Source organism: Bos grunniens, chromosome 18 (assembly GCF_055505025.1).
Source record: "Bos grunniens cultivar Pamir isolate PY7600 chromosome 18, Bosgru_T2T1.0, whole genome shotgun sequence".
NCBI classification, from domain to species: Eukaryota; Metazoa; Chordata; class Mammalia; order Artiodactyla; family Bovidae; genus Bos; species Bos grunniens.
This window is the reverse complement of record NC_141182.1, coordinates 35,836,720-35,850,147: the sequence shown is the minus strand read 5'-3', so window position 1 is coordinate 35,850,147 and position 13,428 is coordinate 35,836,720. Positions and strand designations below refer to the sequence as shown.

Here is a 13,428-nt window from a genome sequence, read left to right as displayed (position 1 = left end):
CTCTTCACATCTATTCCGGCCAAGTATTGTTGGCACTTTCATGACTGCCCTCGTTTCTGGGAGCTGCAGACCCTGGTGGCTGGCTGGATCCCCTACAAATGTACAGATAACCCTGCAGGAACCCTCCTTCTACATCCCACCCACCTCCACCCTCAAGCACCTTCCCCTGAAATGGAGTCCCCAGAATGAAAACAGCTGGCTCAGAAGGTTGCCAAAATCGCCTTCTAGAGAGGCCATCCCAAACAAGAACTACCTGCTGACACTGGCAGGAGTGGTTCCAGTGGTCTGGTGACAGACGGGCCCCAGCCCAAAATTCTGATTCAGGGATTACAGTCCCAGGCTGAGAATGGCCTAACACCAGCCAGACTTGGAGATGCAGTGGCTCTCAGGTTCATGCTCACGGTGAACCAAGTAGAACAGATATGCCTGTCCCTGCTGCCCCCAGCAGAGGAGCTCTCTGCATACTGCCCACATTGCCCAACCCAGGTCCCTCCATGGAAGCCAGACATCCCCTTCAGAAGCCTGTGGCCCGATGGAGTGTGGATGGAACACGGTGGCGGGAGCTGCGGCCCTGCATACCTTAATCATGTCATCCATGATGTGCACATCGAAGCCTTCACAGTCACCACAGGGGCTCCGGATCCGCCACAGGTCCTGAAAGGAAGGTACAGCCTTCACTGACACCCACCCGCCAGGGCATGCCAACACCCACACCCACCCAATGGGGGTGGGTGGGCAGGCACGGCCATGGTTCTGTGGGACAGCACATAGATGTCGACACCCACTCAGGCACACCAAGTGTAGTGACAAGAGTAGGAAGGGTAAGAGGCTGGGGCTGCCCCAATTCCACACCTGAGGCACATCTTGCTGCTCCCACAGGCCTGGAACAGATTCCCACAGCTGAAGGGACCCAAAGACACCAAAGACCCAGGATGGTTCCTCAGACCTGCAAAGCCTCTCCTGATCCCAAACCCTCTCCACTGAGGGACAGCTGACCAGAGCTACTCAGACAGGCTCTCTAACCCCTCCCTGTCCATCCTGAACACTGATTCATTGGGAAGAACTCTGTCAACCACTTCTTGAGCCTCTATGCCCATAAAGAGAGTGTGAGGACGACAGGATCCTGGGAGGAAACCAGAGGTTAGTCAACCCGGTCACTCAGTATCCTCTGTCTCTGGGACATATACCTGGGAACAGCATCGTTCTCCACAGTCCCTCACTGGCCATGAAAACCAGAATTCTTGTGGAAATCTGGTCAAGTAAATAAGTTAACGCAGAAGAAATGGCCAAAAAATTAAGTGACAGAACCACTAAGCTACCAAGGGATAAAGCCATCCTTATCAAAGAGACATCAAATGAAGTTCACTCTGTATTTCAGGTTAAAAGCATTTCAAAATCCTTTTAATAAAAAATACCTTTCCCAAAATGACTTTTTGACTATGGTTCTGCTTTGATGAGAAAATGAAAATGAAGCTTTTCAATTTTTATTGCATAAGGAAGCTGACTTGCCCATCTCAAAATGCTTTTAACAACTGGAGCCTCAGCTCTTAATGAGAGCAGAGCAAGCTGCACAGCTTGTCTTCTGAAACTCTTAATTTATATTTTAAAATTATTCTGATAAGCCGTAATTGTAAAATGACAACACACAACCATTTCCATTTCATGTGCTAAATTACTTCATTTTTACAAAGGCGAGCCTCTTCTATTCAGCCCTGAGGTGTGCTGATACAGAAAAACAGAGGTTCAAACCATTAAGACCCTAGGTGCTCCACCTGCATTCAAGGTCCACACAAGAAAACAACTCCCCACCCCCTGCCAAGAAAACCTCCGGGTGGCCTACCCTGAACTCCACGACCACCACGTGCAGTGAGGCAGCCTGGGGCATCACCACAGCGCCAGGCCCCAGGTGTTGGTCCACAGCAGTCCGCACATACCAGAAGTACAAGTTGTGCCATGGAAGCAGGCTGGTGGTGAAGAACGGCTCACCCAGCAGGAGAGAAACCTGCCGATCAGAGAGAAGCAGGCCCAGGTATCAGAAGGATTCAGCTGAGTAATAAAGGACAAGTTTCACAGGCACATTCATTTTTTCACTCACTCACCCACTTGGTCGGTCAGTCAGTCCACACGCAAGTCAAGGCCTGCACCTACCCTTGAGGATACAAAGATGAGAAACAGACACAAGCCCTGCCCTCAGGAGCGCAGAATGGAAAAAGGGAGCAGACGAGGCTAGGCGCCGTCCTCAGAGAGTGCGGTAGGCTCTGACAGAAGCAAGGAAGGGGCTCACAGAGGGACCCTAGAAGTAAGAGCTTCAGGAAGAGCTTCCAGGATGGCATCCTGGAAATCCTACTCAAAGCTTTATCCTGACAATTCATTGTCAGTGCTAGTCTGTCTCCCTCACCAGGCTCATAGACCAGAGAAGTGGGGACACTGGCAGACACAGTATTCCCAGCACAGTGCCTGGCCCAGAGCAGATGTCAGTGAAGGTTTGTTGATCAGATGAATAAATGCATGAACAGGAGACAGAAAAGCAAAAGAGTGGGGAGTCCAGGCAGAGGTGTGGGCAGAGGCCAAAGCAGGAGTGTGAATGACAATGAGAGCAAGGCCCTTCTGGGAGCTCACCAGATGAGCAGGTAGGGTAGGACAGTAAAGGAAGAGGCCAGAGCAGTGGAGAGGAGCCAGGTCACCCAAAGGCAGCTGATGACAGGAAAAGGAGACTGAACTATGCCTTGGAGGCAAGAGGGGATCACTAAAAGCTTTAATCAGGGCTTAATATGAGAAGGAATGTGCTTTAGAAAGATTTTCAGGAGTTCCCTGGTGGCCTAGTGGTTGGGACTCGGGGTTCTCACCACAGCCTGGGTTCAGGAGCAGTGCTGTGACGGAAAAAGGGAGGGGACACTGTGTGTCTCTGTCCATCCCAGCAGAGCCATCCTGCTCTTGCTGAAGGAGCAGCGATTGGAGAGCAATGCAAGTATTCATTCATCAAGCATCTCTGGGGACCCACAGTGAGGCCCAGAGAAGGGGGCAGTCAGGCCATCTCAGAACTGTGCTATCTAGAGCAAATGCACAGCGCTCTCTACTCACCTTTTTACCCTCCAAGTCTGCAGGTGTTAATAATTCAGGCCGTTTCTCTATTATATTAATTTTGTCTTCCAAGTGGTTGGCCTTGAAGATCTTAGAGAGAAAACAAAAGTGTTGGTTTCATTGAGAAAAAGAACACATCTCAGAGTTGCTTTATTTGTGTGCAGTTCTCTGGCCAAACGGTTCTGGAGCACCACTTTCAGCTACTCTGCTGAACTTCTCCCCTCCAAGGGCCTCCTACAGACTGCAGGTGACATCATGAGCAAAATGTCTTAAGAGCAATAGAAATTTCTCTTGCAGGCACACTGGCAAGGCTCAGAAGTAGGCTTGTAGTCCTGGTGGGGTGGGTTATCCTTCAGAAAGGAAATCAAAACCAGTCACTGGCCAGGATGTGAAACACCATCACAGAACCAAGCAGTCAGGACAGCTTGTGAGCAGTGACTCCCCGGGTGCTGGTGTCCCAGAAACAAAACTTTAGTTCTATTACTGCAAGGAGTTTTGGTTTTTTAGTTTTAAGTGAAGTGAGGAGAAAAGCCTATACTTCTTCAGCCACAAAACACAAAGTAGAGTCTAAACTTTGCTCACTGCTATTCAACGACAGCTCCAGAAGACTTCCAGGGCAGCTCTCGACTCAGGAGTCACGAGAGTTACTGGCAGCTGCTACTTCCCCCAATTCCCTCGGCACTGACACTGATTCAAAGCAATCGATCCCAGACTCAGGAAGGCAAGCCCCACAGGTCCCCACATTATTTCAATAATGACAATTATCACTTACTTTTTTCATCAGTCTATGAGAAGCTGCTGAATTCTCTATTGTAAATACCTAAAGGGAATATCATATTAGTTGTAAGAGATGCACTTAACAGAAAAAGTAAATAAACAGATTAAAATGCAACTCCAGGGACTTCGCTGGTGGTCCAGGGGTTAAGACTCCACACTTTCAATGCAGGGGGTATGGGTGCCATCGCTGGTTGGGAAACCACAATCCCACATGAAAAGCAACTCCAAAGCAAAGGACAACACCTAACCAACTACGTCTGTGCTCACGATCCCCCCGGATAGTACAACATTCTGTGCTGACCCTGGATTCAGACTCAGGAGCTGCAGCTACATGGCAACAGCTATAGTCTGACTCCTGCCTGCACCTGAGGCAACAACCCCTCAGACACCAACCCAGCACACCCACAATGTATGTGGCAGCTGCACTTGCAAAGAGTTTTAGTCACAAAACTGTGACTAAAGAGTGTCATCAGGAAGCTGGCAGAAGGCACACGGCCAGTACCTGCTCCACCCCAAGGTGATAGGCCAGCATGGACAGCAGACTGCCATCACTGACGCACAGGCAGACACTGTCCGGCTTCAGCACCTGCAGGAAAAGAGCAACCTCAGCACAGATTTTCTTACAATGTTGAGAAAATTCTTGTTGACAAACTGAAAGGCACGTTTTCCATCTGACCCTCTAACCCACTCTGTGATCATTCAGTCCCATCTCCTCCTCACTCCATCGCCCACATGGCCTGGCTGCATTTTCCTGTGCCCCAACAATGGTCAAACCTGCCTCCCAGGCCCCGGTGGCAACCAGCCTCACCCTCCAACACACCCTCTGCCTCACCTCTCCCCATTGAGACCCCACTGTCAGGAGACTCTCCTCAAGCCATCCTAGAAGGCCCCACTGAAGGCCTGCCCTGTTTATCGGAGGCCACCCCCAAGTCACGACCACAGGCCTCTTCCCTGTAAAGTCACAGCACGGACAGCCACGGGCATGTCGAATGACTCCTCACATCACGGATGCCTTTGTGGGTCACAGATCCCTCTGAGAGAAACTCAGAATGTCTGGGATCCTCCCCACCCGCCCCCGACAAAATGCAGGCATGTGCATACCAGCACACATATTTCTGCATACAACTCCAAGGGGTCCAGAGACCCCCATCCAAACCTTGTGGTCCCCAGGCTAAGACCCCTTCTATAGGCAGCAGGGAGCAAAGGTTTTTCAGAAGAGCTATATAACCAGATTTACAATCTAGAACATTTTAGAAAGAAAACAGAAAATGAGAGGAATAATGGGGTGGCTGAACCCATAAGGATCGCCAAAGGAACTGCTGGTGACCATAAAAGCAAAGTGTCCAGAGGGACAATAGCAAGGGCCAGGGAGAGGCTCCTACAGAAGAGCAGAGAACCAGTCCCTTCTGATCCAGAAACAAGCTCCCAGCCTCGGCTCAAACACCCACCCAGTAGGAGCTGGTTGAAGCTACTCATGGACAGACAGGAGAGCACAGAAGACAAAACCAACTGATCATAAGTGAGCAGTGGGCTGGGGTCCACAGGACAAACCCCTTCTGGCCTGTGACCACCCAAAGGGCTGGATACTCACCGTCCTCAGGGCCTGGATGTATTGATCAGTTCTGTTCCGATCATTGATCTCTCCAAACCGAGGCCGGTTCCAGAGCAGGTGAGCCTGGCAGTCACACACGGGGCGCACTGGGTGGACTCTCCCATTCTTTTCAGGACTGGATCAGAAAATGAACAGATACAGGGTGATGACCTGCTAGGCAATGGCGAGCATGAAGGCACAGCACAGGGACCTGCACCAGGAAAATCAAGTTGGAGAGGGGACACATCCATGGTCCTCTAGGGGACATGAATCTAGGCACTGGCTTTCGAGTGGGCCTTAGGGTTGGAGGCCCTCCAATTCAAGACTTCTCATATATATATCTGCCCCAAATGGGGGTCCTACCACCAGGGTAGCCTCTTCTCAGTACACACAAACAGGCACCCAGCCACAAACTTTTGCCCTTATTTGGTTCAGATACAAATGTGCCCATTCAAAATCTCTACAGGGTCCGTGGAGGGAATTTACATCAACAGACAATGTCACAAGCCTAGTGTCCCACCCCACAAGGCCGGAGGCACACCTGGTCTTCTGAAGGCTATACCACACACAGTAGTCGTCGTGGTAGGCTACCAGGCAGAGGGCTAAGCCCTGGACAACAGGCTCCTCCTGTGGTAGGAAGTACACACACTGCATCCAGTGGTCCCGCCACTGAAACAGGAAGAGAATCAGCTGTCACCAAGCTGCAACAAGGGCAATGCATCAAATCCCGGGGCCAAAACCCAAGCCAAAAACCAATTTGCTGGGAGACCACTGTGTGAACTACACATTGCTACTATGGCCAAAGAGATAAAGAAAATTTTCAAATTAGAAATGCTAAAGGCCCAAAAACTTCATGGAACACTGCTGGCTTTAGGAAGACAGAATGTAGCTGATAGCAGTGGTCTTTAGGGTGGGCTCAGATGAGGGGACTCCAGCCCCTGCCCTGTGTGTGTGTTGGGGCAGAGGGGGAAGGGTGGAGTTGGAAGGAGGGAGGGAGAATGCAAATATGGTAAACATTAACAACTGGTAAATTTAAGTAGAGAGCATACTGATGTTCGTTTTCACTTACTTTATGGATTCAGAATTTTCAAAATAAAAAATCGGAAAAATAGCCAGCACCACTTCTCAGGAGGGCATTTAGCAACCAAATACTGTTTGTTCACCACTGGTTCTATAAGAACAAATTAACTAGCCACTTTAGTCCCTACTTTCACATATCCTGAAAGGAGTTTAGGGTAGAAATCAGGAATGAGAGAGCCAATGCTCTGGGAAAAGCTCGCAGAACAGGGCTTCAGACAGTTATTTTCAGAAAACCTTATGAACCCAATTTCTTGTATATTCTTATATCCAGAAAAGCACTAAATTCATTAACAGAGATACCCGATGACTAACAATAACCTTCTGCCAGAATGTGTACTTAACTGCAAGTATCTCCCTTTCATTAAAATCACATATATACTGATCTTCACACACACACACACACAAACACTCACACATACACACACACACACACACACACACACACACACACACACACACACACACACACACACTCCTCCTTCTCCTCCTTCAGAGCAGCTCCTCAGAGCGATCTTAGAGGCTATAATCCTCACTTGGCTTCAAATGAAACTTAACTTGCAACTCTCTTGCTGCATTTTTTTTCTCCCAGTTTATCCTACCCGATCTTGAATTTAACTTAAAGTCCAGTGAATGCCATTCCTATCTCTCGAAGATGTCTATTTGAAGGTGAAAGTGAAAGTCGCTCAGTCGTGTCTAACTCTTCAGTCATGTCTGACTCTTTGCAGCCCCATACAGTCCATGGAATTCTCCAGGCCAGAAAACCGGAGTGGGTAGCCTTTCCTTTCTCCAGGGGATCTTCCCAACTCAGGGATGGAACCCAGGTCTCCTGCACTGCAGGTGGATTCTTTATGAGCTAAGCCACAAGGGAAACCCCTGAAGGTAAAAGCTAGGAATCAAATCTAACCAGATACACTCTGGGGATAATAAACAGTAACAAGGAGGGGGGGAAAAAGATTCTCTAAAACTTGTTATTCATCCTTTACTATGCCCTCCTTGACCCCTCCCGGGCTCCCGCGATACTTCCCTGTCACCATGTCCTTCCCACACACCAGACTCCCAGATCCGAATGCTAAAGAGCTGTGACAGAAGCCACTATCTGAGGCTGATTAAGGGCAGCTCAGTGAAGTCCTGAGGGAGACTCATTAGCAGCTCTTCAAACTCTAAACAGTCCAAAAGTCACCACTGGCAGAGGGAGGACACAAGCCCCACAGCCAGGAGACCTGGAGACAAGCACCCACCACTGCTGCTTAGACATGAGGTCCTGCTCCTGACACTGGGCCAGGCTCTCTGTGGTTACCCAGGGGGTCTTATATGAGGATTCAAGGAGAAACTACACACAGGAACACTCTGAAGATACGCAAATAAGAATCGTTAACATTTTAATGAAATTCTTATGCTAGTATTGCAACTACCACACTCCTGGAGAAGAAGAAAGCAGCCCAGTGTCGATCTGAATTCTGTGGGAGAATTCTCCCCCACCCCCAACCCGTACCACACACACACACAGCCTGCAGTGGACTGAGGCTATGAAGAGTGGAGCCGGGCAGCTCAAGGGCCCAGGAGGACTGACTGAAATCCCGCAGCAGTCATGACCCTGTGGAACTCAGGAACTTGGGGAGATGCTAAGGCCTTCCATCAAGTCATCATGTGTACACCCCGAACCATCAGCTGAGCAATCAAAACAAAGCCAGTGACCAGCAAGTGGTAACTGAAATCAGAATACACAGAGGATGGTGCCCAAGGCCTCCCAGCTAGAGGGAAGATTTGATTCCTTGGCCCTAAAGCATCTTTCCCACTTTCTTCCCCTTGTGCATAATGCTCAGTCAGTCGTCTCCGACTCTTTGCAGCCCCAGGGACTGCAGCCCACCAGGCTTCTCTGTCCATGGTATTTTTTAGGCAAGAATACTGACATGTGTTGCCACTTCCTACTCCAGGGGATCTTCCTGACCAGGGATCAAACTCAAGTCTGTTGTGTCTTCTGCACTGGCAAGTGGATAATTTACCACTAGTGCCACCTGGGAAGCTCCAGTGTGTATAGAGGGGTGGATAACATGCATATGAGAGAAAATTCAAAAGATATAAAAGGCTCATGGAGTGAAAAGTAAGCCTCCTTTCCATCCCTAACCTCAGCCCCCTTCCCAGAAGCAACCTTTTTTACCAATTTCTGTGAATTCCTCCGAAGATACCCTCATATACACACACCACACATATACACTCAGAAACACATACATTTTTCCCCCACGATCACACCACACGCGCTATTCTGTACCTCTCGTTGTTTCACTTGATCTATCCTTGAGACGTTCCCACACCAGTGCAGAGACAGCCACCTTGCCCTCTGAGCATGCAGGAAAACTGACTTAGCTAGTCCCTGCTGGTGGCCTCTAGGCTGTTCCAGTCTTTTCCATTAGAGTAGGGCTGCAGTGAGCATCCCGGTACACATGCCATGCTATACATATGCAGATCCAACCAGAGCCTAAATATTTAGAAGTGGCGTCACTTTACATCCTGCCATACTGTAGGCCTCACTGCACTCTGTGACGCTCTGACCATCACTTTCCTGTTCTGCCCCACGGCTCCACCAATAGTCTGCAGACTCTGAACTTTATTCACTAACAGGTGAAAAATGGTATTTCATTGCATTTTAAATCTGCATGGTTCTTATGAGTGAGGCTGAACAGCTTTCCACACATTAAAGAGGAATAAAATATGGAATTAAATATGTATTTCCTTTTCTGTATGTCACATCCTCCCCACTTTCCATTGAACTGAAGGTAGATTTTAAGGTCACAGAAAATGAGGCTGCAGACAGGCTGTTGTTCTCTGCTGTTCAGCTGCTAAGTCGGGTTTGATTCTTTGCAACCCCGAGGACTGCAGCACGCCAGGCTCCTCTGTCCTTCACTATCTCCCTGAGTTTGTATCTCCCAGAGTAGTTCTCTACTCCAAGCTAATCTGAGGTCCCCTGGGATTACTCTAGGGGCCAGGTCTAACAGTGGCTGTGCCAAGACACAGGAGAGCCAGCACACAAAAGCTGCCCAGTGGTTCACTGTGACCACTGGTGCTGGCCATGAACTCAGTCCCTTCTGTCTCTAAATGCTTGTGAATCTAAGACCCAACATGCTCCTTCCCCAGGACCAAAAGTGGATGACAACTTGCTGATTTCCATGAAAATGTGTTTAGTTAGCTCCTGCCTCTTACCTGGAGCTCCTCTGGGTCTGAGTGTGCCCAGGAGGGGGCCATGGTGCACTTGATCTTCCCCTCAGGGTCCATTTCAATGTCCCACCAGGAGAGAACCACCTGAGCTCGGCCAGACACTAGCGGTTCAAACTGCCTGCTATGGCAGGCTGCTGAGCTACTGACTTGCTTGCTGAAGTCCACACTGTAAAGAACATTTGGGAACTGAGGCAGATTTTAAGCTCACACAGTCCATTTTTAAGCTTTTATGGTAACCTCACCTGCAATGAGACTTGTTTGCAATGGACTCCTGATGTCAAAATGAATACAATAACGACTGCCAAAGACCTAATTCTACCAATTGTCTCCAAGCGCCATGACCCTAGGTGGCCCCTTGGTACCTGAACATAGGCAGCACGTCGCTGAGGATGGTGAAGTCAGCGGGCGACACCTGGTTTAGCTGAATGTCGCAGACAGAGGGCGCGCCAGGGCACCTCTCCAGTTCCAAGGGGGGGATGATGACCCGCTCTCCACGGCTGGTCTGAACACGGATGGGAAACAGCTTATTCCATGACCACATCCTCCTGGACTCTACCAGCTGTGCATAGACGGTTGCTCTGTGAGGCACTGCTTCACAATTTGCCTAAGTTTATATTCAAAAAGTATAACAAAAGAACAAAAAAATAACCAGTTACACTGACCCACAGTAATTCCCATTGAGCAAAAGAGATTTATTCCCTAATACGAGGCAAGTTTAGTAACATCTAACGCCTTATCACTATTAGGACACTGAACTGTTTTCAGCCCAAAGCCCTTGGGAAAGGAAGAAACTAGACTGCAGAAAGAACACACATTATGTCTAAGATCATTTATGTCAGCTAAGTTCCTAGTTACCTGACACTCTTGAATATTTCAAAAATAAACCTTAATTGTCATCATGCTGATTAACTCCCACACAGACTTTGAAGAAAGAGTCTAAGTCTTCCTGTTAAATAGAAATCCTAGCACTAGGCTCAGAGCTTCCCTTCAGTGCAGCTCTCACCCGGACACTAGAACCTTCTTATGGCACAGCCCAGTAGACAAGTGTCCATCCTCAACCGACCTGACCTCCTGGCTGGGCACTGCCGACTTGGCTGTGGCTGCAGCCTCTCATCCAGTTTTCCTCCAACCCTCCAATACATTCATCCGACACCCTCTACACACCAAGCACTAGGGGTCTCCCCACCCTCCCCCAGCAGGGTGGGCAAGACCTCACCCCACCAACTACCATCAGAGCAGACCCCAAACCGTACTGTGACCACCTGTCCACCTATCTGCCTTGCCAGGAGCTCACCTTCATATTCTTGGTACCCTAAAAAGGGCCCAGCAAAATGAAGGCACCAATAAAGGTGTCTCCTGAGACCAATTCCTGGGCCACTGCAACACCACATGGTCTGTCAGACGCCCCAGTGCCCCAGTTTCATGACCTTCAATGTGGCAGGACGAGGGACAAGGTACTGGAGACCATGTTGCCATAGCTCCTTCAAGTTCAGGCTGGGCAGATAGGGACAATGATTAGAGTGGACAGCAAACACCTGGCTGCTATGGGCCAACTGGGAGAGGAAGCTGAGGATAGCTGCTAGTGCACCTTTTAATTATGAGATGAATCAGAGAAAGACAAACTGGACAACATTAACATAACTCTAAATATCCTTGTTCTCTATTTCAAGGATTCATCTAATTGATGGCTTTAATGTAGAGAAAAAATAATTTCAAACACAGAATTCTGTATTTTGGAAATGACACGACATCTCACACAGTATGGGAATCCGCAGGACAATTACCTCACATGCTGACCATGTGAGCAGTGTGGACTCAGGCACCAATTGCATTGGGAGGAGCCTCCTTCCTCTCTTCAGGGAGACTAAGCGCCCCCAAAGAGAGTTCCAGGCTAGGACAGTTACAGGCTCATGAGAATGCTGCCCATATGGCAGGTGTCGGCAGAAGCAGCAGACACACATGCCTTCCCAGCTGGCCTCTGCCTCAGTCTCTACCTCCCCGTTTATGTTCATAAAAAAACAAGGCCAATGTCTCTGAACTAACATGTTCAGTATATCTTTCCCTTCTCAAAACAACTGTCAAAGGCTATCACCACTCAAGGTTATCAACAGCCTGGCATTCAAGGCCTACCCTCTACCCATTTTCCACTGTGAGCTCACAAGCACCACAGACCGGTGCTCTCACTACCCACTAAACAGGTCCTCGGCCTGGGACATCTCTCCTTTTCCTCAGCACCTTCCCAGATTCCACCCTCTCTGTGCAGGCCCTCATCTCCCTCCTGACCCTTGACTTTTTCCACTGGCCTTAAACCAAACATCAGCAGTGCTTCTGCCTACCTCTCCATTCGGCCCATTAAGTCCTCACCACTGCTGACTGGTGTGGATCTTAGAAGCAAGAAGGACATCTTACACTTCTCCCTGGATGCTAGAAGACCTTATACACAGTGTAAGAATGCTTGTTGAACTGAATCTGAAGATAGTTTCTAGTCTTTTGACTCTAACCTACTAAGACTCAGCATTCAAGAGGAAGTCATGACTGAGGAGAACCAAAATCTCATAGGAATCAAAGGGTGCCCGAGGGGATACAGAGAGGTTCTGGGGCTGGGGCTGTGCAGAGTACTGTGCAGTGATAAAAGCCATGTGAGATCACACCAATTTGCCCGAGGGCAGCTGCAGTCCCCTACCTGCACAAGATGCCTGTGTGCATGCTCATAGGAGGGCAGGGCTCCCTCCCCAATCAGTTCCGTGTCAAACAGCTCCGTGATCAGGATGTTGGCACGGCATGGCATGTCACCATCTGAGAAACACAAGGGAAGAGTCAGAAGCAAGCAACAGATTAGAGCAAATATTTACAACAAATACGTAAAAAAAAAGGTTAATAGGTCATTATAACTAAAAGCACACACATATGCTGAAGTGTTTAGAAGTGTCATCATGTCTGTAACTGACTTCCCAACAGTTCAGAAAAAAAATAAAATCCACCTTGGTATGCACGTGTATGTCAAAATGCCAGCAACTGATTAAGTCTTGCTTAAGAGAACATGGGTGTTCACTGTACTACTCTTTCAATTTTTCTATTTAATATTGCAAGGGGCTTGTAAAACTGATTTAAAACAGACAAACAAAAAAAACTACAAACATTCCAAAAGAGCACCAGGCAAAAAACAGACAATTCAAAATAGAAAGCAAATCAATCAACTATATGAAAATATTTTCATTTTTATTAGCAAATTGGAGAGATACAAACAATTAAATTATTAACTATTAAATTAGCAAAAATGATTTGAAAAGCAGAGACTGAATGCTGGTACTTCAAATATTTCTAGGCTGCAGAGGAGAGAAAATCAAAGTAAGACAGAGGTTGATTCCACTGATACCTAAAGATACAACTGAGATCCAGAACTCAGAGGCCCCAGTTCATTATATTAAATCCCCCTGAATCAAGTTAGTTTCTTGCTGCCAAACAATCCCCTAAATAACAGTTTTTTTGGATAGCAGGATTATGGAAGGTCTTTCTGCTTTTCTACTTTTTAAACCTCCATAATACAATTGTAATGTTACTTCTACAATTACAATTTTTAATGAGCCGAAACAAAACTGACTTTGGAAGGTGTATTCATCATGAAGAATTAACTGTAAATACTCCTAATGGCTCATGAATTATAATTTGACAAAGCCCACTCATCT

The 13,428-nt window shown here is 48.0% G+C and overlaps 1 protein-coding gene across 3 annotated transcripts in view; it reads right to left on the bottom strand.

Moving 5' to 3' along the window:
- PRMT7 (protein arginine methyltransferase 7) overlaps positions 1-13,428 on the bottom strand; it is a 39,730-nt gene that overhangs the window by 3,205 nt on the left and 23,097 nt on the right. For all 3 annotated transcript variants that reach the window (XM_086351400.1, XM_086351399.1, XM_086351401.1), the window contains 10 exons: positions 12,426-12,538; positions 10,105-10,346; positions 9,728-9,908; positions 5,991-6,118; positions 5,450-5,585; positions 4,361-4,444; positions 3,854-3,901; positions 3,082-3,171; positions 1,841-2,002; positions 580-654 (listed from right to left, as the gene is read on the bottom strand). In XM_086351400.1, the coding sequence (XP_086207526.1) occupies positions 580-654; positions 1,841-2,002; positions 3,082-3,171; positions 3,854-3,901; positions 4,361-4,444; positions 5,450-5,585; positions 5,991-6,118; positions 9,728-9,908; positions 10,105-10,346; positions 12,426-12,538 (1,259 nt within the window). The remainder of the gene's footprint in view (positions 1-579; positions 655-1,840; positions 2,003-3,081; positions 3,172-3,853; positions 3,902-4,360; positions 4,445-5,449; positions 5,586-5,990; positions 6,119-9,727; positions 9,909-10,104; positions 10,347-12,425; positions 12,539-13,428) is intronic.